This window comes from Muscardinus avellanarius, assembly GCF_963383645.1.
Source record: "Muscardinus avellanarius genome assembly, chromosome: X".
Classification (NCBI taxonomy): Eukaryota; Metazoa; Chordata; class Mammalia; order Rodentia; family Gliridae; genus Muscardinus; species Muscardinus avellanarius.
This window is the reverse complement of record NC_137792.1, coordinates 49,632,200-49,657,508: the sequence shown is the minus strand read 5'-3', so window position 1 is coordinate 49,657,508 and position 25,309 is coordinate 49,632,200. Positions and strand designations below refer to the sequence as shown.

General features: G+C 38.7%; 1 protein-coding gene across 4 annotated transcripts in view; it reads left to right on the top strand.

Annotated features, from left to right (window-relative positions):
- Positions 1-1,943: 1,943 nt before the first annotated feature.
- Positions 1,944-25,309, top strand: part of BRCC3 (BRCA1/BRCA2-containing complex subunit 3) — a gene marked incomplete at both ends in the record, with an annotated part of 45,363 nt that continues 21,997 nt past the window's right edge. For 2 of the 4 annotated variants that reach the window (XM_080719573.1, XM_080719571.1), the window contains 7 exons: positions 1,944-2,066; positions 2,677-2,693; positions 3,151-3,205; positions 10,204-10,331; positions 18,368-18,453; positions 21,546-21,634; positions 22,837-22,892. In XM_080719573.1, the coding sequence (XP_080575699.1) occupies positions 1,944-2,066; positions 2,677-2,693; positions 3,151-3,205; positions 10,204-10,331; positions 18,368-18,453; positions 21,546-21,634; positions 22,837-22,892 (554 nt within the window). Of the gene's footprint in view, positions 2,071-2,676; positions 2,694-3,119; positions 3,206-10,203; positions 10,332-18,367; positions 18,454-21,545; positions 21,635-22,836; positions 22,893-25,309 lie in introns of all 4 variants that reach the window. The other 2 variants (XM_080719572.1, XM_080719574.1) reach the window with 2 other exon arrangements.

Here is a 25,309-nt window from a genome sequence, read left to right as displayed (position 1 = left end):
GGGCGAAACGACCAACAACAAAGGCCCTTGAGTCAGCCTGGCCTATGTATGGAATCCTGGTTTCACCACTTATAATAGGCTTTGTGACCTCAAACAAGTTAACTTCTCTTCACCTCAGGTTCCTGAGTTGTAAGATGAGAATTATGTTCACCACATAATAAGCTTGCTACAAATGTTAATAGTTTTTTTCTACTCAAACATCTGGAGCTGTAAAAGGTAGCCATGAAAATTAAGTTACTAAATGTTACTTTGGAATATGAGATTGACTAACATCAACACCAAACAAAATGTGTTTTGTCTTGGAGGTGCCTAAACAAATGCTATAAATGCGAATATTCCATCCACAAACACAATAATGAGAAGAACAATCGTTGTGCCCATCAGGACAGGGTCTACTAGCCATGAACAATAACTGAAAATAATGTATGACACAAAATCAAAACCTAACAGAAAATGTGGATAGGTCCAATGTAATTGCACACTTAGAAATTTTTCCAATCTTCATTATTATCAAAATTAATTATGGAAAGATGTACCATGGATCCTTAAGCATTAGGCAAAACTAGAGGTTACTGGCATATACATTACAGAGCATTCCACTGGATTTGGGGGTCCTATTTGTGGGGAGACTTGGATTGGAACTGACTTGGGAGAAAAGAGCAAAGCATCAACACCTCTTCAAGTAGCACGTTGGGAATGTTCCCTTTCCAGTACTGCCATATCTGCCTGGCTTCAGAATCATGCCAGGAATAAAACTAAAAATAAAAAAAAAACCAAATCAAAGAAACATAAACGCGGATGGGCTTGTGAAGGCGACATAGCATATATTTTTCTTTGATTTATAATTTTTCCTAAAACTCTCCTGTAATTTCTAAGCTTGTGAGTTGGAAGAGCTGTACTTCAAACCCTTGGCACCTCAACATATCTCGAAATAAAATTACTCTTAGATATAATTTCACAATGTATCAAGACAAGATCCGAGGAAACTTGCATTTTGGACATCAGATGTGATATATGTGAGCTTGAATAAAAACGAAAGTCCCATAATTCCCCTTCCTGGTATTAGACAGATATCTGAAAGCCTTTGTAGAAAGTAGCAGTGGCCAAGCTCAAGAGTGATACTTTTTCAGATATAGTACAGCACTGTTTCTGCAAATGGTTACTCACATGAATATGTTTCTTGGGCTAATTACTCCGCTTCCAGAACAGCTAGGCTAAAACTTTCAGGTCTCCCACCCCTGGCCTCTCAAGGCAAGACCGCGACGAGAGCCCGGGGCCGAGGGGTAGCCCCGGCCGAGGTCACTAGAAACGGAGTTACGGGTCGCTTGGCCGGCAACCGGAAGTGGTCCTGGGAGAGTTGTACGCGATCCGGGGACTGTGACTTGGAAATGAAACCCAATAAAGTAAAACCTTAACTACTTTAGGACCGACTTTCAAAAGGGCGTCCCCTGGCTCAAGAGGCTGGGGTGCGCAGCGTGGTCGCTTCAAAGGGCCGTCCCCGAAGCTTGTAGGCCGCGCACCGCTCTCCTTAGCGGGCGGCCAAAATGGGCGCCTGCGCTCAAGAGGCGCCAGATCAGGCGCCGCTCACAGACCACGTTTACCCGAAGCCGGGCAGCGCCGCCTCCCTACCGCCCCTGCCGCCCGGCTGAACGCCCGGACCTCCACCGGCCACCGCCCTCAGCGTCTCCAGCCACTCCTGCCCCGACTGGCGCGGGCGTTTCCCAGGTGCTGCTGGGCGGGCCCCGCCCCCTTGTGCAAGCCCCGCCCCCAAGCAACCACCGCGAGCCGGCCCCGCCTGCAGCCCCAAGCCCCGCCCCGCGCGGAACCCCCGGGCTGAAGGCCAGGCCTGGGCGGAGTGGGAGGTGCCGCGGAAACTGCGCCAGAGCACCGGGTTGGTCAGACCAGAGCTGGCCCGAGGCAGACGTGAGCAGGGTCGGGCCAAGATGGCGGTGCAGGTGGTGCAGGCTGTGCAGGCGGTTCATCTCGAGTCAGATGCTTTCCTAGTTTGTCTCAACCACGCTCTGAGCACCGAGAAGGAGGAGGTGATGGGACTGTGCATAGGGGAGGTGAGTAGGTCAGTCAGCCTGGCGGGAACCCGGCTAGCAGTTCCCATTGGGCCCCGGGGCAGCTGGGAGGCCACCAAAACCTCTGCTTAGATCCTTGGACATGACTTCGTTGGCTCTGTCGCGGTGGCCTTTTCTTGTGGCCTCCTGACACTAGCTTATCCTCCCTTTAGCGATTTGTATAAACCCAGGGGGTGGGGGTGGGGGTGGGGTTGCTTCTGAGGTTATCACCCCATTGACCAAAATTGCAAGTCAGGCCAGAAACACATCGTAGCATAATAAGCACTACCAAGTATTAGGAAGCCGCAGACCACGGTTAGATTCCCTTGCCAACCAGCCTTCCCTCTTGAGAAGCAGCGTTATCGACAAAGCATTCTAAAGCCTAGCAAAGCTCTTGAGAGAGGAGAAAGCTTTCGTGGACTCGAAAGTTTCCTCTGCGTTGTGTTGCAAAGTGGCAAAAGTGAATGAGGAAATAGTCTGCAATTTGAAAGAATCCTCCAGACTTTCATGCTGGTGGATAGGAGCACATGACCTAGTTTCCATATAATCTGCATCCTTGTAGTCAAATAAGAGTAATGTGATCAATAATGTTTTCTGCTCTTTCCCACTCTAGTTGAATGATGACACAAGGTAAGATATTTGTTTATTCATATCGTATACTCTCTAAATTTTTGCTAGGTAAAAATTATGACAATTTTGACAGATACCAGCACATTTCTTTGTGATAGATGATGTGCTTGTTCAGAGGCTTTCTTCCGCTGGTTAAACAATTCCTCTAATCTAAATTGTCAGTGGCTTTCTGCCTAACCCCCTTGGTAGATCCTACAGTGATCCCAGAGATTCCAGTAGCTTCAATGCTTCGGGTGGTAACTTTTATGTAAATTTCAAAGCATTGTTTACTGTACATCTCAAGCCCTCATTAATACCTAGAAGTCCTGTCTAGCAGCTCTAACCTTAGTTCACTTTCCCTCCTCTTTTGTTTCTGCTGAGGTTGCATTGCAAAGACTGTTAATAGCATATTTTGCTTTAACTTTTTTTTTCTATTTCAAACTCTAGTTTCTTTTTTTCCCCAATTTCTTCTCAATAGGAGTGACTCCAAATTTGCATATACCGGAACTGAAATGCGTACTATTGCTGAAAAGGTATTGTGCTAGAGTGCTGCATGACCAAAACTTGCAGTTAGGGAGGGCTGTCTGTACTCTGTTTGATGAGATAAACCAAAATATTAATCCAGTGTGTAGCTGCTATGGTAAGGTGTACTTTTCTAGTAAAATCAGATGAAGAATCTGCTCACTAGAAATGGGATCTAATTTTCTGTTCTTTGTAGCAACCTAACACAACTCGATGGAAATGATGAAAATGAGTAATCACTGTCTACTACTACCCTCTTCCTCTTATTCTTGCCATCACTGCTTGTTTTCTGGCCCTACATTCACTTTACTCAAGACTTTGGCACCTGGTTGGCCTTATCTCTTTATCCCAAGTCCCAATATCTATTCATACATAGGCAACTGTCAGTGTGTCATAGTCCTGTTTTCCTTTCTACATTCCCACCCTACCTTTTCTGACATACTTTAGCCTAATTGGGGTATATATTTATTCATATACTTTTTATCCACACACACACACACACACTATATATATATATATATATATATATATATATATATATCCAATTAGACTACTTTTTCTGACATTACTTTAGCCTAACTGGGATATAAGACCAATTATCCACATACTATTTCTATATGTGTGTGGATGTCTATATATATATCAATCATAGGTGCTTTTGTAAAATACAATAAAAAGCCATGCGTGGTGGTGCACGCTTGTAATCCTAGCATTTAGGAGGCTGAGACAGTAGGATCATGGTTCGCGGACAGCCTCAGCTACTTAGTGAGGCCCTCTGCAACTCAGTGAGATTGTTTCAAAAATAAAGAATAAAAAATAGGGCTGGGGTTGCCGCCCAGAGGTAGAATTCCCCTGGGTTCCACCCTAAGTACCAAAAAAACAAACAAAAAAAAAAACAATAAAAGTGAATTCCTCTCCTTTCAAGCTGTTAGGCCTTCTTAACCTTAACTGCTTAGTTTTCTTTTTCCCTATAACAAAAAAGAAAGAAAGCTTCTTCTATCCAAAGGTACATGTTATTCAGAGACTTTGTTTTCTGTCTTCTGGATCATCAACCTTTTTCTTTACCCTGACTTTTTTCTATTAGGATACAAATACTATGCTTAAGTTATTTCCATTTTCAGAAGGAAAATAAAAATTACTTCACAATTCTCTATCTTCCTACATAAACTACTTTTACTTGCTTCCTTTAATAGCTAAACTTCTTAAAACAATAGTCTAATATCATTTCTTCACCTTGCTTAGTCATATTTGCTGAAATCTGGTTTTCCCGATCTAATTCTCTCTCTCCAGTCATCTCTCATTACTGCATCCAGTAGTGAGATTATTTCTGGATGCTTCTTTTTCTCCTTGAAACTCCATACTCTCCTGGATTTTTGTTTTGTTTATTGTGTTTCTCTAATTCTTCTCCCTTTCCCCCATCCTTTAAGTACTTTTCCTTTATGCATAAAATTTTTCTCACTCCTTTTAGACACCGAAACCTTCTCAAATGAGAGAGAGAAAGAGTTGGTTTACTTGGGCATCAGCTGCTAAAATACATTCTGAATTTTTATTTTGATACTGGGGATGGATCCCAGGGGCATTCTACCTTCTAGCTACACCCCCAGCCCTATGTTTTTATTCTTTACTTTGAAACAGGATCTCACTGAGTTGCAAAGGGCTACCACGCCTGACTCCAAATTTTTATTTATTTATTTAATGGTACTGGGGTTTGAACTAAAGGACATTGTATCTTGAGCTGCATCTCTAGCTCTATTTTATTTTTTGTTTTGAAACATAGTCTTACTAAGTTACTGAGACAGGCCTCAAACTTGCAACTCTCCTGTCTTAGCCTCCTGAGTGCTGAGGTTACCGGCATGTGCTGCAATATCCATATTTACTACACCTAAACTATTGAACATGTTAATTTAGCAACACAGTACACTGGAGATAGTTTAGCAGTATAGCACACTGTAAAGTACCTATTGTTTCTCCTCCCAATTGTGTGGCTGACTACTGCTGCCCAGCACTGCAAGAATGTCATATATCACAAGCCTTGGAAAACAAAATACCTCAAAGTATAGTTTCTACTGAATGCCTATTGCTTTCATACCTTGGTTAAGTTGGAAATCTTAAATTGAATGATTGTAATTTGGGGGAATCACCTGTACTGGAATCTGAGAACATTTTAATTTCACATATACCCTCCCAACATTTGGATTATTGTTGTCATGCATTTTAGTCTATGGATATTTGGGGGTTCACATGGCATGGTTATTACTGCTTATCCTTTGTGGTGTTCATCATTTCCTGAAGAACTCTCTAGTATTTCTGTATCGGTGATGAAGTCCCTCTATTGTGCCTCCGAAAACGTCTTTATTTTGCCTGTATTTTTGAAGGATATATTTCTTGAATACAAAATTCTTGTTTGGCAGATATTTTCTTTTAACCCTCTTAAGATGTCAGTCTCTTTGAATTTTCATTGTTTCTGTTGAAAAGTCAGCTATTTGTCTTAATGCTCCTTGAAATGTTATGAATCTTTTTTTATCTCTGCTTTTAGTTTTATTGATTGAGTAATCTGTGCCTAGTAGACACTACTAGTTGCTAGTGACAAAAATATAAATAAAAATTTCTGCTCTTAAGGAGCTTACATTCTAAGAGGGGAGGAAATTATGTAAATTAATAGAATACAATATATCTTCTAGGAGAAATAACTGTGTATATTAGAAAAGAAGTAATATACAGGAGGAAATGATTGGTTTTTATAGTATTCTCAGAGAACTGAAAAGCCATGGAAGAGCCCACCAAGTAAAACAAGGCTTGGAAGCACCTTTTAGGGAAGAGGGACAGTGAGGGAAAAGGCACAGAGTCAGGAATGATGCCAGAATGCAAAATCTCTTGAGATACTATACAGAGCTGCTCATACTTACTTTTCTTTCTTTCTTTCTTTCTTTTTTTTGGTATGTGTGTGATACTAGGGATTGAAATCAGGGGCATTTTACCCCCAAGCTATATCTCCAGCCCTATTTTATTTTTAGTTTTGAAACAGACTAGCTAAGTTGATAAGAGTCTCACTACTTTCTGAGGCTGTCCTCAAACCTGCAATCCTCCTGTCTCAGCCTCCCAAGTACTGGGATTACAGGTGTGTGTCACCATGCCCAGCTCATACTTACTTTTTATAAGTTATCACTTGGACAGCTTTTTACTTATTAGAGCCGGCGTGGTGGCGTATGCTTGTATCTCCACACTTAGGAAGCTGAGACAGGAGGATCACACAGGGTCGAAGCCAGCCTCAGCTCCTTAGTGAGACTCTGTTTCCAAATAAAATATAAAATAGGTCTGGGAGTATAGCCTGGAGGTAGAAAGCCCCTAGGTTCCACCCTCAATACCACTAAAAAAAAAAAGCATATTAAAATTTGGTATGCAAAGGCTGCCTTGTTTTGAAAACCAACTCTACCACTGTTTAAGTCTCCACAAAATTAGAAACTGAAGAGCTGAATTGGGTAAGCAGTCTCTTGTTTGAAAAAAATTAGGCTTGCAAGCAAAATATAGAAAATAGATAAAAATTAGCCAGGTTCAGTAGCACATGCCTGGAAACCCAGCATTTGGGAAGCTGAAATAGGATGATCACAGGTTCAAGACCAGCCTCAGCATCTTAGTGGGGTACTTAGGAATCTAACAAGACGTCATTTCTAAATAAATAATACATATTTTAAAAAGGGGCTGGAGCTGGGTGTGGTGGTGCATGATTCTAATCCCAGTACTACTTGGGAGTTTGAGACCAGGAGGATTGCAGTTTGCGAACAGCCTCAGCGACTTAAGTGAGGCCTTCAGCAACTTAATGAGACCTTGTTTCAAATTAAAGAATAAAAATTAGGGCTACGGGTGTAGCACGGAGAATGGCCCTGGGTTCAGTGCTCAGTGGCAAAAAAAAAAAAAAAAAGGCTCGGCATGCTGGCACATGCCTGTAATCCCAGGAAGGGGGATTGCAGATTTGAGACTCTTTTTCATATTTTTAAGAAAGGGCTGGGGGGTGTATCTTAGAGGTAGAATGTCCCTGGGTTCAGTGCTTGGTAACACACATATACACAAAAAAATAGATAAAATCTTTGCTTATTTGCCCATTAGAAATATAACATGAGGCTGGGTATGGTGGCCTACACCTATATCCCCAATATTTGGGAAGCTGAGACAGTAAGATTGCCGGTTCAAGGCTAGCCTTGGCAACTTAGTGAGGCCTTCAGCAACTTAGTGACACCCTGTTTCCAAATAAAAAAATAAAATAGGGCAGGGGATTTAGCTTAGAGGTAGAATGACTCTGGGTTCAATCTCCCATACCAAAAAAAAAAAAAAGAAGAAGAAGAAAAGAAAGAATATGAGCCACAAATGTGAGCTGTGTACATGATTTTAAATTTTGTAATAAACATAGTAAAAAGATAAAGAATAAGAATAATTAGGTATAATGAATTTTATGACTACATTTTATTTAACCCCAACAGCTGAAGGATTATTTTAATATGTTTCACTCAGTATTAAGAAATAGTGACTTTTTTGGTACTTGGAATTGACCCCAGGGTCATTCTACCTCTGAGCTACACCCACCGCCCTTTTTATTTTTTGTTTTGAAATGGTCTTGCTAAGTTGTTGAGGCTGTCCTTGAACCTTCAGTCCTCCTGTCTCTGCTTCCCAAGTATTGGGAATATAGGTGTGTATACCAGCATGCCTGGTGAGATATTTTATATATTTTTTCCTTTTTTGTATTAAGTATTTGAATTCCAGTGTACATCATACTTGTGGCATATCTGAAATCAGACTTGCCACATTTGAAGAGCTCAGAAGCTGCACATGCCTAATAGCTGCTGTGTTGCAGTCTGGATCTATAGTTCTCAGATTTTGATCTTGTTTCTTCTACATCTGGCAGTGCAAATTCATTCTTTCTCCTTAAACCCTTGAACCATTCTGATTTTGCCTTCTCTCTTCTTCTCTAGTCCTTTTTATTCTGTTCTATCCTGAATGTGGGCTTGATTCAGACCTAGACCTCTGTTTTCTTTCTTCACATTTTTTGTCCACTCATAAGTTTTACTGATTCCCTCACTGATTCTGTTTGAATCTAAGTTATTATCTCACCTGTTCACTCATCACTGCCATATTGTACATCTTCTCCTCTCAGGTGAGCTCATCTGAAAATGATGCTCATCTTCCTCCTTTCTGACCCTTTCTAAGCATGGATTTGCCTAGTTTTACCTAGTATAACTAGATGTTATACTTAAGTCTCAAACCTTGACACTTTATGGCCATCTTTGATAGTTTCCTATCTTCTATCATTCATGGTCCACAATTACTAGATCAGGTTGATTCTTCTAAATGGGCCTTGTTATCAGTCAGCATTCTCACTGCTATTGTCTAATTTCTGCCTATTTATTTTTTCTGTCCTACATGATGGTGATCCAGTAAGCCTTAAGAGGAAGGAAGATTGATTTGTTCACAGTCCTAGAGATTTCAAGGTGCAGTCCATGTGAGGCCAGGTTCATTGAAGGAGCTCAGTCAAGGCAGTGGGAAGCAGAAAGAGAAAGAGAGGGCAAGGGCTTTGCTTTCATGTTATGGAAGCTGGAAACAAGAGAGAGCAGCAGGGGGATGTAAAGACACAAGCAAGTCCCTAAGGAACCCACCTCCTTCACTTAGGCTATCACACAATAAATCCAATGGATTTATCCACTGATGAGATTACAACCCTTATGACTGTTATACCAACTCTTAGCATTAATACATGGGCTCTTAGGGGACATTCTATATCTTAACCATGGTATCAAATCTATTTTTTCCATCTTTGCAATATATTTTATTGCAGATATAAATATACTTCATGTTCAGGCTATCTGAAATAATTGACTCCATTTTATCCTAAAAATAATGACTTGATTTTGGATACTTTCTATATTCTCATCCCAGCCTTCTCTTTTAGTCTTACCATCTGTCATTCCACCTCAAGCTCTGTATCTAAATCATTTGGTCAGATCATCTCTGAAACACTTTACTCAGACTTCTGTATCTCATATATGCTCCTATAGAAATTATAGTCTTATTTAAACACAAGCACATACACAGCAATCAGGAAATGGGTACAGCTGGGCGTGGTGGTGCACGCTTGTAATCCCCGCGCTTGGTTGGCGGAGACAGGAGGATCGCTCAGGTTCGAAGCCAGCCGTGCTGGCTTAAGAGACCCTGTTTCCAAATAAAAAAGTATAAAATAGGTCTGGGAGTGTAGCCCAGAAGTAGAAGGGCTTCCAGGAACCCCAGTACCACCAAAAAAAAAAAAAAAAAAAAAGAAGAAATGGGTAAATTTGTGTAAGTTTTCTATGAAGATCTTTTTTCTAAGCGACTCTTCTTTGCTCTTATAGTGTTAATTTACTATATTATTTTAGTGTACTAATAGACATCATTAGCATTTTGAATGCTTTTGTCACCACTCCTGTTTATTATACCATGTGTACTACCTATTTTATAAAATTACTTGTGACATGCACATAATTGTTAGCCAAATAATTATTAGTTGATCATTCAAAAGGTACTTTCTTGGCTGAGTATAATGGTGCACGCTTTTCATCCCAGTACTTCGGAGGCTGAGACAGGAGGATTGCAAGTTCAAGGCCAGCCTCAACAACTTAGTGAGACCCTCAGTAACATAGCAAGACCATATTTCAAAGTAAAATTGGGCTGGGGGTATAGTCCAGAGGTAAAATGCCAGTACCAAAAGGGAGTACTTTTTGTTTCTGAAACATATATATGTAAATATAGATATATGTATTATTCTTTTTGTTTCTGAAATATATATATGTGTGTGTGTGTGTGTGTGTGTGTGTAAGTTGGATATCTTTTATTTGAAAGATTTCATTATTCCTGAGAAAAGTGTCAGTTTTCTAAAATGGAATCTTTAACCTGATACTGTACTAAAATGTAATCTTGTACTTGACAGGAAATTGAAAAGAGAAGTAGCAAGAGACATTACTAACCATTTCTGTGGATTTTCCTTTAGGTCGACACTGTCAGAATTGTCCACATTCATTCTGTCATCATCTTGCGACGTTCTGATAAGAGGAAGGACCGAGTAGAAATTTCTCCTGAGCAGCTGTCTGCAGCCTCAACAGAGGCAGAGATATCCTTGTGTGTTTTCAGGGCCTTGTTGGTCTGCTTGCTGCAGTCATCCTGCTTTTGGTGCTTCCAAAGATTTTTTTCCTTGTGACTGTTCCCCAGTTTCCTTACTTATCCCTTATATTCTAGGGGTTTGCTTAGTTAGAATTGTGCTTTGTTTCTCTTTTGAGTAGCTTTTATTGGAAGATAAAGAATTTTTGACATTCCTCCTCCTAAAAAGTGAACTCATTCCAACTCTCTCCATCCTTTCTTCCCCTCCTTCTAGTTTACCTAATAACATTTAATTTTTAAGCTAGACACTGCTTAGTTTCTATCCTTTTGAGAGATTCACTTTTGAGACTTCCTCTCAGAAAACGCAATACCAAGAACTGAATGCATTATTCTGTGTTAAATAGAACCAAATGACCAGGTGCTGTGGTGTATGCCTATAATCCTAGTACTTGGTAGGCTGAGACAGGAGAATCACAGGTTCGAGGACAGCCTCAGCAACATAGTGAGATACTCAGCAACCTAGTAAGACCCTGTTTCCAAACAAAATATAAATAAAAAAGGGCTGGGGGTGTAGCCTGGAGGTAGAATGCTCCTGGGTTCAGTCTCTAGTACCACATACATACAAATATGTAATCAATGGGACATTGGCAAACTATGATTTGGACTCCATACCTCACCTACATCAACTTAAATTTGCAGCACTGCATTTAGTAATTTATCGATCTTTTTGGTTAGGTTGTTCGTTTGTTTTTTTGGTTTTTTTTTTGTTTGTTTGTTTATTTATTTATTTATTTTTGGCGGTACCAGGGTTCCTAGAAACCCTTCTACCTCCAGGCTACACTCCCAGACCTATTTTATATTTTTACTTGGAAACAGAGTCTCTTAAGCCAGCGAGACTGGCTTCGACCCTGTGCAATCCTCTATCCTCCTGTCTCTGCCTCCCAAGCACAGGGATTACAAGCGTGCACCACCACGCACAGCTAGGTTATTTTTTTAATGTGTGGTACTAGAGATTGAACCAGGGGCATTCTACCTCTGAGGTATGCTCTCAGCCCTATTTTATTTTTTATTTTGAAACAGGGTCTCACTAAGTTGCAGAGGCTGGCCATGAACCTGTGATCCTCTTGTCTGAGCCTCTCAAGTACCTCCACGCCTGGCTGGCTTAAGTTACTTTTATAGACATTTAAAAAGTAATTTTATAAATATGTTTAGTACACATCCTTAGTATAAACTTTTAAAAGTACAAAAAGTAAGCCAGGTGTATTGGCACATGCCTATAATCCCAGTACTTCAGAGGCTAAGGCAGAAAGATCACAAGTTTGGGGACAGCCTCAGCAATGTAGGGAAACCCTCAGCACCCTGGCAAGACCCCTCTTAAAAATAAAAAAAAAGGGTCAGGGGTGTAGTTTAGAGGTAGAATGGCCCTGGGTTCAATCCCCAGTACTTTCCATAAAATAAAGTACAAAGAGGTGTTAAATTACATATTTCTCTCCAACATTTGTGTTCCAGTTCTCCCAGGATCCCTATCCACACATAACTAGGATTATCAATGTTTTATATATTCATATAGATGAATTTGATACATGCTGAAACATATATTAATATTTTCTGAAAAAGTATTTTCAGCCAGGCTTGGTGGTGCACACTTGTAATCCCAGCATTCAGGAGGCTGAGACAGGAGGATCCGGTTCATGGATAGTCTCAGCTATTTAGTGAGGCTCTTCACAACTCAGACCCTGTTTTAAAAATAAAAAGACTAGCCGGGCGTGGTGGCGCACGCTTGTAATCCCTGCGCTTGGGAGGCGGAGACAGGAGGATCGCGCAGGTTCGAAGCCAGCCGCGCTGGTTTAAGAGACCCTGTTTCCAAAAATAAGAGTATAAAATAGGTCTGGGAGTGTAGCCCGAGGTACAAGGGCTTCCAGGAACCCCAGTACCACCAAAATAAATAAATAAATAAAAATAAAAAGACTATTGGGAGGCTGAGACAAGAGGATCACGTAGGTTTGAAGTCAGCCTTAGCTACTTAGTGACTCTCACTATTTAGTGAGATCCTGTTTCCAAATAACATATAAAATAGGTCTGAGAGTATAGACCAGAGGTAGAAGGCCCCTGTGTTCCATCCCCATTACCATAAATAAATAAATAAGTAACAAATAAACTAAAAATTAAGGCTGGGGCTGTAGCTTGGGTTCCATCCCCAGTACTGCAAAAAAACTTATTTTTATACATATGATTGCTTATGATATATAGTATCTATCTTTCGTTGCCTAACAATTTATCTTGAAATGTCTACTTTAGTATATAGAGCTCCCTCATTCTAATCTATCATTTATTTCACCTGTCATCATGCAGATATTCAAGTTGTTTGTAATCTTTTCCAGTGTAGCAGTGAAAACCTCGTACAGACTGCATTTCATAAACATGCATATCTGCCGGGCGTGGTGGTGCATGCTTGTAATCCCGGCGCTTGGGAGGCTGAGACAGGAGGAAGCAGGTTCGAAGCCAGCCTCAGCTACTTAGTGAGGCTCTCCGCAACTTATTGAGACCCTGATTCCAAAAAAATATAAAATAGGTCTGGGCATATACTCCCAAGATAGAAAGCCTCTGGGTTCTACCCCCAGTACCACCAAAAATAAATAAATAAATAAATAAATATGCATATCTGTAGGATCAATTCCTAGAGCTGGGGCATTTTCTATTTGTTTCAAATGTTTGTTTTTAAAGTTTAGTGAGGTTTAAATGGCTTGTTTTCCAATGAACTAGCATTCAAATGTGTTAAGTTCAATATTAAGAACTTGAAATGGAACTATAGTCTTAATCTGACATTTCAATAATAATGTATATACTATATAATGTCTCGTGTATTCTTTTTTCTCAGTGCACAGACTCCCAGACATGGAAATGCAGAAGTAACAATGTTATTTTTGTTTTCCTATGTCTTTGATTTTAATTTCTAGAATTCATAAACTTAAAATTGTTCACACAATTATAGATCATTTCTTCTTGTCCTTGCCTGGTAAGAGCTTTTCTATAAAAATATTTATATTTTATAATATCTGTTTCCAAATATGAGAGATAAGGAATCTCTTGTGTTATATATACAGCTTATACATTCCTTAAAAATGATGACTTAACTATATATCTATAATACATATCCTGGCTGTTCACATATTTCTTTAAATCTTCAAGTGAACCTATTTTCATCTTTCAATAAAACTTTCTACAAAGATTTCTCAAGTGTTTAATGAGTGAGAGAAAACAGTCATTATGAAAGTATAAACTACCATTCTAGCTTTTTTATCATTCATTTTATGCATTTCCTTCCCGTCATGTCATTTCCTGGTTTTAGGGATGTTGACAGTTTTCTGTCTTTGTAATCTCAACACTGGTGCTTTCTCAGCCTGGTGTATCACTGAGTACAATGTGGAATTTGTGAACATACAGTATTCACTCTGCCATATCATTTTTAGCAGTGAAATTGATGGTGTTGGATTTCACCATTTTCAGTTATTTCAGCCATATTAGGCACTTCAAGAAATTTATTGAGTCACTCTTCTCTACTCATTTCAACAGCAAATAATTTTACTTCATTTTAAAATTATTAAAGGTGGCATTTGTAATGTAGTCATCTTGTCACTAGAAATTCCAAGCTTTAGCTGCTAATCAAAATCCTGTAGCTGTGCAGGGGAAATACCGATTTCTCACAACAGCCTGCTTGAGTTCATTTTACCTATTTTTCAAGCATTTCATGATAGTTTTCTGGTGCAGTAAATTCAGTAGATTCAATTGCTGAGATGCCTCTTCAGGTAAATTTTTAAGAAATGCAGCTTTAAAACATTTGGTAACATCTTCTAAAACAAGCATCCATTCTATTGAATTTCAAACACTGTGATAATCGTGGTATAAAGCATAATTCTGGCTACAAATGCTGTCATTCATATTGTAAAGAAGCTGTAGGCCCATCTGGCTGCTAGCTTCCTCAGCACAGAATCCCCACTTTTGGCTCACCTATGTGGCTGTTTTGTGTTATCAAATTTTTTTATTGTTGCCAATGTCTTCTTGCAATTTTAATTTGTATTTTTCTTATGAGTAAAGTTGATTTGCTTTACATTGCTTAAGAGTTGTTTTAATTTTTCTCTGAAATATCTAGTTACCTTCTTTGCCCATTTTTCTTTTGATACTATTTTTCTTTTTAATTTTTTTTTGGTACTGGGGATTGAACTCAGGGGCATTCTACCTCTGAGCTATATTATTATTATTATTATTATTATTATTATTATTTATTTGGTGACAATGTATCACTAAGTTGCTAAGGCTGGTCTCAAACCTGCGATATACCTGTCACAGCCTCATAAGTCCTTGGATTACAAGTGTGCACCACCATACCCAGCTCTATTTTTCTTATTTAAATATATGTTTTTTTGGTTACTGGGGATTGAACCAGGAGCATTCTACCTCTGAGCTACACCCCCTAACCCTACTTTTTATTTTTTTAATTTTAAAATGGTCTTGCTAGGTTGGTGAATCTCACTACTTGGTGAGGCTCTTCTCAAAGCTGTGATCCTCCTGTCTCAGCCTCCTAAGTACTGGGATTACAGGCATGTACCACCATACCCAGCTCTTAAATATACGTTTGATTTGGTTTGGTTTGGGTTTTTTTTTTTTTTTTTTTTTTTTTGGTACTTGGGATTGAACCCGGGACATTCTACTTCCGAGCTACACTCAGCCCAATTTTTTTTATTCCTTATTTATTTTATTTTTTTCTATTGGTGCACTGTATTCATACATCATAATTGTATAAAAAAAAACTTCTGTAGACATACATGCACACATCGCCCAGTCAGCCCCCACCCGATACCCCAACCCGTTCCCTCCCCATCCCTCCTTCCCATGCTTGGCTTAGTGGTTGACATCTAGTATTATAGCAATTTATCCAAAATTAAAAATGATAATTTCACATAACAGTTTCATTTGTCTGATACCAAGCTTTTGATAACTTAAAGATAACATTTCAATATTTCTTTTTGCTTTCTTTCTTACCAGATAATTTTTTCTTTTTTTTAGGTGAAACTATCATACATTTATTTATTTATTTTTCAGAAAAAATCTATCCTGATATGGAATATGGACTCTAGATACACAAAATGATCTCGAAAAAGAACAAAGCTAGAAGATGTATATTTTCTGATTTCACATTATAGTGAGGTTCAAAATGATACAAAAATATATGCATGCAGCACTTGGTGTGACTTCCTCCAAATCCCACCACATTCTTTCCCTTCCCTGGGCATGTTAGTGAGATTAGCATGATTCTTTTTTCCTCTTCCCTCCCTCCTTTTCTATCCCATCCTCCTTCTACTGTTCTACTGATCACTTTCCTCAATGATCTAAAGTCCTTTTTGTTTACTATTTTTTCTCTAGCTTCTACATATGAGAGAAAGACTAGGACCCTTGATGTTCTCAGACTGGCTGATCTCAGCATAATATTCTCTAGCTCTGTCCATTTTCCTGTAAATGACATAATTTTATTCTTCATAGCTGAGTAAAATTCCATTGTGTGTATATATTACAGTTTTGTAACCCATTCATCTGTTGAACACCTGAATTGGTTCCATAATTTGCCTATTGTGAATTGTGTTGCTATAAATACTGTATATTTAGAAAATTGGCCTTTTGTAATAAGGATAGTGATTTTTTCCCCAAGTTTATTTGTGGTATGTGTTAGGAGTTTTCTTAATCAAATTGTTCCTTTTACATTTTCATATGGTCAGACTTATCAATCTCTAGTATATACTTTTGCATCTTTTCTTTTTTTTTTTTTGTGGGTCTGGAGGTGGAACCTAGGGGCATTCTATCTCCCTCAGCCCTATTTTTTATTTCTTATTTTTATTTTTATGTTTGGTGGTACTGGGGTTCCTGGAAAGCCTTTTACCTTCGGGCTATACTCCTAGACCTATTTTTTATATTTTTATTTGGAAACGGTCTCTTAAGCCAGTGAGGCTGGCTTCGAAACGGTGCGATCCTCCTGTCTTAGCCTCCCAAGTGCGGGGATTACAAGCATAACGGTGTCACTGAGTTGCAAAGAGCCTCTCTAAGCTGAGGCTGTCTGCGAACTGCGATCCTCCTGTTTTGGCCTCCCAAATGCTCGGATTACTAGCGTATGCCATCATGCCTGCTTCCTTTGCATCTTTTTAAAACTTTATTTTGAAATGATTATGGAGAGAAAAACAGTGAGAATTTAACTGGAAGTCTTTGTTCATTTGGTCTCTGAAACACTCTACTTGCTATTGTTAATATTGGCAATATACCAGAAAGAAAACAAATGAATAAAAAATCCTTGGAGTGGAGTATAGCTAAGTGGTAGAGTGCTTGCTTTACAAAGATAGTACAGAAAGGTCTCTATAGCTTTAGCCCAGTTTCCCCTGATGGTTACATCTTGTATAATTATAGTGCAATAAGGAAACCAGGATCTTGCTTCATCAGTGTAGAAACTTTCTCCTATGGTAAGAGCTGCTCTGGTTTCACACAGCTCATCTTTAATAAAAGACTCAAAATACTATCAAACCTCTTCCAAGTAAGCGGGGAGTGGTGGTGCATGCTTGTAATCTCAGCATTTGGGAGACTGAGGAGGATCACAATTCACGCACAGCCTCATCTACTTAGTGAGGCTCTTTGCAACTCAGACCCTGTTTCAAAATAAAGAATAAAAAATAGGGCTGGGGGTGTAGCTCAGAGGTAGAATGCCCCTGGGTTCCACCCCCAGTACCAATAAATAAATAAATAAATAAATAAATAAAACCTGTTCCAAGTAATTGGTTGCCAAGGGTGAGGAGTGATGGGGAGGAGGATGATGGGTGTCATGATGAAAAGGTAGCATAATGATCAATGACTTGAAAATTGTTGCTTTATATACATTGTCCAGTGTCTTTGTTTTCTGTCTGAGCCAGAAACAGAAAGGCCATTTATTGGTGATTGAACAAACCGAAACAAAATAAAATTCCCAGGACATAATTGTGTAAGAAAAGTATTATGAGTAAATTATATAATATATCTTCAAACTGAATCTAGTCTATTTCCAGAGTGGAGTGATGAATAGATGCGCTGATGCCTTTCATCATTTGGTAAGCACGGAGGAGCCCAGCAATGTGTCAAACACGTTGCTTAGATTACCTCATTTCTCTCCATTGCTCTGTGAAGCGTTATGCCTCTCAGTCTGCAACTGAAGAAAGAGTCAAAGAGAAGTTACTTATCTTGTCATTTGAACATTAAAAATAAGCTTTAAAAAGTTTGTTCCTCAGACTTTACTGTATAAAAAGTATTATTGTGTTTTAGTATAATTGATTTGTAGGAAAACTAATCAGTGTCTTGCAGGATAGTAGCAACAGTCTTATTTCTGAGTAATATTTTCAACTTTGAGCTTTGGAAATTTTTATTTCTACAATAAGAGAGGAAAATATTCTGTAGGGAGATATTTTTAGAAGAATGGAGAGAATTTAACTGGGGGTGTTTGTTAATTTGGTCTCTGTAACACTCTGCTATTGTTAACATTGACAATGTACCAGAAAGAATGAATAATAAAAAAAAAACTTGTGAGAGTGGGAGTGTAGCCAAGTGGTAGAGTGCTTGCCTATCATTCATGAGGCCCTGAGTTCCAACTTCATCTTCAGCACCAAACAAACAAAACTTTGTATTTCTTTCCCAAAAATAGGAGTAGACTGGAGCTAAATAGACAGAAGACTCTGGTTAATAATGTGACTTAGGAAGATTTAGATAAGCTTCTTTTCAGAAAGCAGTGGTAAGAATTTGAGTGACCAAATTATAGAGAAATTGGATTAAGATGATGTAGATATATACAGTAGTAGAAACTGTATGGAGTCATTTTTTTTTAAACTATGCCTTTAAGTGGTCAGTATTGGAAGTTTGAGCATCAAACATTCCATCTTCTGTTGCTACAGAATTTTAATAGCTTTATTTTAAACTTCAGGATGCGTTCTGAGCCCTTATTAGCATGAGGTATTTTGTTCCCATGTTTTGAAAATGCCTTGACAGACACACAGGTTGGCTGAATTAACTGGTCGCCCCATGAGAGTTGTGGGATGGTATCATTCCCATCCTCATATAACTGTTTGGCCTTCACATGTCGGTAAGTATCATGGGGTTGTTACATTGCTGATTGTCCTCAGAAATGAATGAATTTGTTATCCTTCTCTACCTCTGAGTCACACCCCAGCCTGATTTTAGTTTTTAGTTTAAAACAGGGTCTCACTGATTTGCTGAGGCTACTCTCAAACCTGTGTTCCTCCTCTCTTAGCCTCCCAAGTACTGCGATTAGAGGCATGTGCCACCACGCCCAGCAGGCCATGCTTATTTTAAACCAAAATCTGATTATCCTTAAACAGATGTCATTATTTTTATTTATTTTTCCATGTTTTAAAAAGCGATGGTTAGTGTTGTTATTGTGAGAAATAAAATTTGAGCATCCAGTTTTGACTGTTTTTAGGAAATCAAGGCTAAGTAAAGCCTGACAATCAGTTGATATCCAAAAATAATTGAAGTGTAACTGAAACTTGTTGATTTCTGTTCAGTGCACCCCTATTTTGAAGACTCACAAATGTTAAGGGTGAAGTTTGCAAAATTGATGTTTACAATCTCTGTATATATATATATAACCAATCTTTGTTATTGGGGCTACGTCTTCACCCCTCTAGTCAGTATAACATAACTAAATTGCTTTTCATTTATTTACCCCTTTTTGTGAATCATGGTTGATTTTTGTCTTTACTTGACTCTAGAAAGTAGAATACCTTGGGAAGAGTGGATTAACTAACTCATGAGCACTGTTAGTTAACTATGAGGTAATGGTTTACAAATGCTTTCTCCCTCAGCTTTTTATTTTGAAACAGGGTCTTGCTAAGTTGCTGAGGGTCTCAGTTTGCTGGTGCTGTCCTCAAACCGAGAATCCAGTCTTGGCCTCACAAGTACTGGGATCACAGGTGTGTACCACTACACCCAGTTAGCAGCACTGATTTAGGATAACCAAGCTGAAGTGTGAGGTGGAGGACTGGATGCATGGTTCAAGAGTGTGATAGGTATGGGTTGGGGTGGCCAGTGAAGACATAAAATGTGAAACCAGAGAACTAGATGATATCCCCCAGTAAGTGAGGAATGAGGGTACATAAATAAAATGACTGAAGACTGAGCCCTGGCAATATTTCGAGTGGGAAAATGAGAAGGATCCAGCAAAAGAGACTGGTGAAGATCAGGAAGTTTAAGAAGATAGGTAGGAAGAGTGAAGACTATTTTGGGAGAGAGTGATCAGTTGAGATATCAGATAAATTGGCCAAGAATAGATCATCATTGACTTTGACCAAAGCAATTTGAGTGACATGGTAGGAAAAGTAATTGTTTTCAATACTGGGGATTGAGCTCAAGGGCATTCTACCTCTGAGCTACACCCCCAGCCCCTTTTTTTTATTATTTTGAAACAGGGCCTCACTAAGTAGCTGAGGCTGCCCGCAAAACTGCGATCCTCCTGTCTCAGCCTCCCAAGTATTGGGATTACAAGCATGCACCTGGCTGGTTTGCTTATTTATTTATTTATTTATTTATTTATTTATTTATTTATTGTGGTACTGGAGATTGGACACAGGAGCATTTGTCCTCTGAGCTACACTGCCACCCCTATTTTTTATTCTTTTTTTTTTTTGCGGGTCTAGGGATGGAACCCAGGGACATTCGACCTCTGAGCTACACCCCTTGCCCTATTTTTTATTTTTTAATTTGAAACAGGGTCTCACTAAGTTGCAGAGGGCCTCACTAAGTAGCAGAGGCTGTCCACAAACCATGATCCTCGGGTCTCAGCCTCCTGAATGCTAGGATTACAAGCGTGTGCCACCATGCTCGGCTATTCTTTATTTTTGAAACAGGGACTCACTAAACTTGCAGAGGGTCTTACTAGATAGCTAAGGCTGGCCACAGACCTGTGATCCTCCTGTCTCAGTCTCTCAAGTACTAGTATTACAAGTGTGTGCCACTATGCCTGTTTTTTTTTTTTTTAAACATGGTCTCACTAGGTTGCCCAGATCCTTGCTAAATTGCTGAGGCTGACCTCAAACCTGCAATCTTCCTGTCTTGGCCTCCCAAGTTTTGAGATAATAGGCATGTGCTACCATGCCCAGCAAAATTGCAGTTTTTAAAATAGAAAACCCTATGTGAGGAGGGACTATGTTTGTCCTCATTTTACTGATGAGGAAGAAAGAAGTATTAAGAATTTTGTTATGCTCATATAGCTCATATAGTACAGGGATGATTTGTATTATCATGCCCATTTTTAGCCAACATTTCTTTCATATTCGCTCTTAAGTGCTGCTTGGTCTCAATGTTTACTAAGGAATGCATTGAGTAGTCCCAGTCCAAACCAAAATGGCATAAGTGCAGAGAATATTTAAGAACAGATTTCCAAAGTAAGTGAGCTCAAGTCATCAAACCCAGTTGTGCTCTGTAATGTTTTGTCATGGTACCTGATCTATTGTATTCCTCATAAACAACAGTCTTAGGATCTCAACTTTTTAGCTGGGCATGGTGGTTCATGTTTGTAATCCTAGTACTTGGGGGGCTAAGACAGGAGTATCACAAATTCAGAGACAATCTTAACAACTTAATTGAGGGTGTCAGCAACTTAGACCTTGTTTCAAAATAAAAAATAAAATAGGGCTGAGTGTAGCTCAGAAGTAGAATGTCCCTGGGTTCAAAGCCCAGTAGAAAAAACAAAAACAGAAAACTTGAGTAACCTTTAAGTAGTGGAGTTTTGTTTCTACTCTAGAATATTGAATTGTACTGCAATTAGTTCTATACAATGGTTTCTTCCACTATACTTCTATTCTTTAGTAGCAGTTCTAATCTCTGTCCTAGAAGCAGTCCAATAAAAGGCCTTGTTTTCCTAGGAAACTTTTTTGTGTGTGAGTGAGGGTAACTGAAGTTTTCAAGTTCCTTGTCTATACTGCATTCCATAACAGGGCTACTTTTTGGCTAGGCACCTAGGGGTTAATGCTTTTTATTACTTAATAGACTTTTCACTTAGCCGAATGTTCATACTTTGGAAGTCATATTCTCCTTAGGCTATACCCATGTTCTGTCTGTAAAACTGGAATCATGGGAGAATTATATGTCATTATTATCTTTAAATCAAGTCTGTGAAGTATACTTTTTGACAGAAATTTTTATTTTTATTTTCAGATGTTCGTACACAGGCCATGTACCAGATGATGGATCAAGGCTTTGTAGGACTGATTTTTTCCTGTTTCATAGAGGATAAAAACACAAAGGTATTGTGTATATTGCGTGTGTGTGTGTGTGTGTGTGTGTGTGTGTGTGTGTGTATTTCTACACAGAGTAGAAAAAAAAATCTCTTTGCAATTTTAATAGGATGGCCAGGGAAGGTTTCAATGAGAAGGGTTATTGAGTCAGGATGCGAAGAAGGTGAGGGAGCAAGTCTTGTGGATTTCTTGGGGGAAGAGCATGCCAGGCAGAGGAATAGCCACTGCAAAGACCCTGAGGTGAGTGTGGCATGTTCAGAGAAACTGAGGAAGGTGATGTCAGAAAAGGTCATAACCATATATCCCAGTCTACTGTAAAGAGTCTCAGTTTTACACTATTTTCCCAGTGTCCCATTTAGTTAGCTTCTTTTCTTCTTGAAAATGTCCAGATTTGGATGACTCCATTTGGTCATCTAAGTGCAGTCTGAAACACAATGGGGACCAGTTCTTATAAGGCCTTGGCTTTGACTCTCAGTTTGGAGCCACAGGAGGGTGACTTTTTGTTTTAATGGGATCTCTCTGGACACTGTCTTGGTAACAGACTCAATGTGTCGTGGGTGGAAGTAGAATCCATGGCATCATTGAAACCAGTTAGGAAGATAACTGCAGTCAACTAGGCAAGAGATGATGGAGGTTTGGCCATGGTGGTAGCAGTGGAGATAATAAATTGTCAGATTAATTATAGTCTAAGAATCTGTGTTAATGAATATTCTCCCTAAAATTACTCTTTTCTAGAAATACCAAATTTTAATATCTTGAACTTTATACTTCATTTCAAATGCTTTCCACTTTGTCATTTTAAATTTATTTATTGTCTGCCGGGCGTGGTGGTGCACGCTTGTAATACCAGCATTTGGGAAGCTGAGACAGGAGGATTGTGGTTTGCAGCCAGCCTCAGCTACTTAGGCCCTTTGCAACTCAGTGAGATCCTGTTTCAAAATAAAGAATAAAAAATAGGGCAGGGGGGTGTAGCTCAGAGGTAGAATGCCCCTGTATCTCAAAAATAAATGAATAAATGTATTTATTTATTATCATCATAAATTGTTCTTGAATAAGTTTGTCGACTTACAACATAGCAGTTTGAATGTTCTTGTTCCTACTTTCTTAGTTCTCAGGGGGACGTTTGGATTTTAAGTTAGAATAAATTGCCATGAAATTTCCAACACAAAAAAATGATAAATCCTTCTTTTTTTTGATAATTTTTTAAATAGACTGGACGAGTACTCTACACTTGCTTCCAATCCATACAGGCCCAAAAGAGCTCAGAGTAAGTAGGACACGCATATATTGATGGGCTAATTTCCCATCAGGGAATTGATTGTGTTTTTTTTTTTTATTTCTCTCACTGGTAAGACTAACAATGTTATGTTTCTACTTATATGCACTAATGGCTTTATGAGGAATTAGAATCTCTTTAGCAGCTTATATATGGAGGATCTAGGAAGCTAGGATCATATAAGCAGTCTTCTTCACTATAATTACATCAGCATAGTCTTGTGCCATATTTTCTAAATTAAGTCACACTGTTCTTATACCCTCCCTAAACACATTTGTATATTTGCTATAAATTTACAGAAATATCTGGAAGGAAACATATCAGTTACTTCAGTAGAGAGGAAATGGGTATGAGAGTAGAAGATGTGCTTTGTATAGTATCCATAGCTTCAGAATATGCAGCCATTCAAAAATGTTATCTAATCAAGGACTAATAAGTTTTAAAATTTTCACCAAACTCATAGATGCATATGTACCAAAATATCAAAAGGTTTAGAATATCTCACTCCTCAAAAGGATCACTTTTATCTCCTAATTTTGTTTTTAGTTCTTCTGATGTTTACTTTGATATCTCTAAATAATATACTTCACACTCTATTGATTTGCCAAATTTGGATAGAACCCAATATTATTATTATGATTATTATTTCTGTTATTCTTACAAATGAAGATTTTAATCACAGTACCCTATCTTTATTCTTCCCAGTGAAGTTACATTACTATTTTTCTCTTGCTGGTTCCTTTGGTTTTTCCAGTGCTGGAAATTGAACCCAGGGCCTCACACATGCTAGGCAAGTGCTCTACTGTTGAGCAGTGCCTCTGCCCCTGCTGGTTACTTTTCACTTTTCTTTTTTTTTTTTTTTTTTTTTGCGGGTCTGGAGATGGAACCCAGAGGCATTTGATCTTCGAGCTACACCCCCTGACCAATTTGTATTCTTTATTTTGAAACCGGGTCTCTCTGAGTTACAGAGGGCCTCACTAAGTAGCTGAGGCTGTCCATGAACCGCGATCCTCTAGTCTCAGCCTCCCGAATGCTGGGATTACAAGCATGCGCCACCACGCCCGGCTTACTTTTCTAATATTAAAGTTTAATTCTTTATATCCCATTAACAATTGACAACAAAGAATCTATTTTGCCTCCCTACTATTACTATTACTTTTACTATAAACCTTTATATTCTCACAATTACAAACATCTGTGTTGTGAGTTGTAACTATAATTGCATTTTCTTTGGTAGAATCCTTAATTCAAAGGGTAGAAGCCAAAGTATTTGAGACAGGAGCAGTGGCATGCATCTGTAATCCCAGTACTTAAGAAGCTGAGACAGGAGGATTGCAGGGAGGCCAATGTGTGGTAACTTAGTGAGAGCCTATTCCAAAATGAAAAATAAAGCCAGGCATGATGATGGCGCACATTTGTAATCCCAGTACCTAGGAGGGTGAGACAGAAGGATTGTAGGTCTGATTTTAAGTAGCCAGCCTCAGCTACTTAGGCTCTCCACAACTTTATGAGGCCCTGTTTCAAAACAAAGAATAAAAATAGGGCTGGGAGTATAGCTCAGAGGTAGAATGCCCTGGGTTCAATCCCCAATACCACAAAAAAGAAAAAGGGCTGGGGTTGTAAGTCAGTGGTAGAACACTGCTGAGTTTAGTTCCTGGTACCATACACAAAAAAGAAAATAAAGTGTTTATATTATTATGATTATGTAAATATTATATCCTGTACAACTAAGCAGTGTGAAGTAATGTACTGTGATTATACTTCCTTACCATTGGGTTTCAAATGGCTTTTCTCCTGTATTTCTCTGCCTTTATCACCTCACTGAGCTCCAGATTCTTAAGAGTTATCTTAAAATGTTTGGAATCTTTCCATCCTCTGCCACTAATCTGGTATTTCCTGTAGGCCTATGTGCAGCTGACATCCTGGGACTTGCCTTCATTATTCTCCTAAGTTAGATCTACTGTGGTCTGGACTTCTGGTTCATTCTGTCATTTTGCTGGAAGAGAGACTCTAGTAAATTCCTAAGAATAGTATGCATTTGAGCTAAGAGTCTGAATCTTGCTTCTCTGAAGTGTTTTTGTTTTTAATAATAATCTTACTGGATAAAGAATTCTAAATGGAATTTTTGTTCTTAGGACTTTGAAGGCATTATTTTTATTATTTTTAAACATCCAATGTTATTGATGATTTCTTTTGGCATTCCAATTCTTTTTATGGTAGGGTACTATTTCCCCCTTCTTTGACAACTTTTAGGAATTTTTCTTCTTGATATTGTAATATTTTCTATACATATTTGAGAAATGGCTATCTTATTCAAACTGCTGAATGCTTTTAGCTTTGGGAAGTTTTCTCCAATTCTTTTCTTTTGTATCCCCAGATGAAATGATCCACAACCTGCCCACTTCATA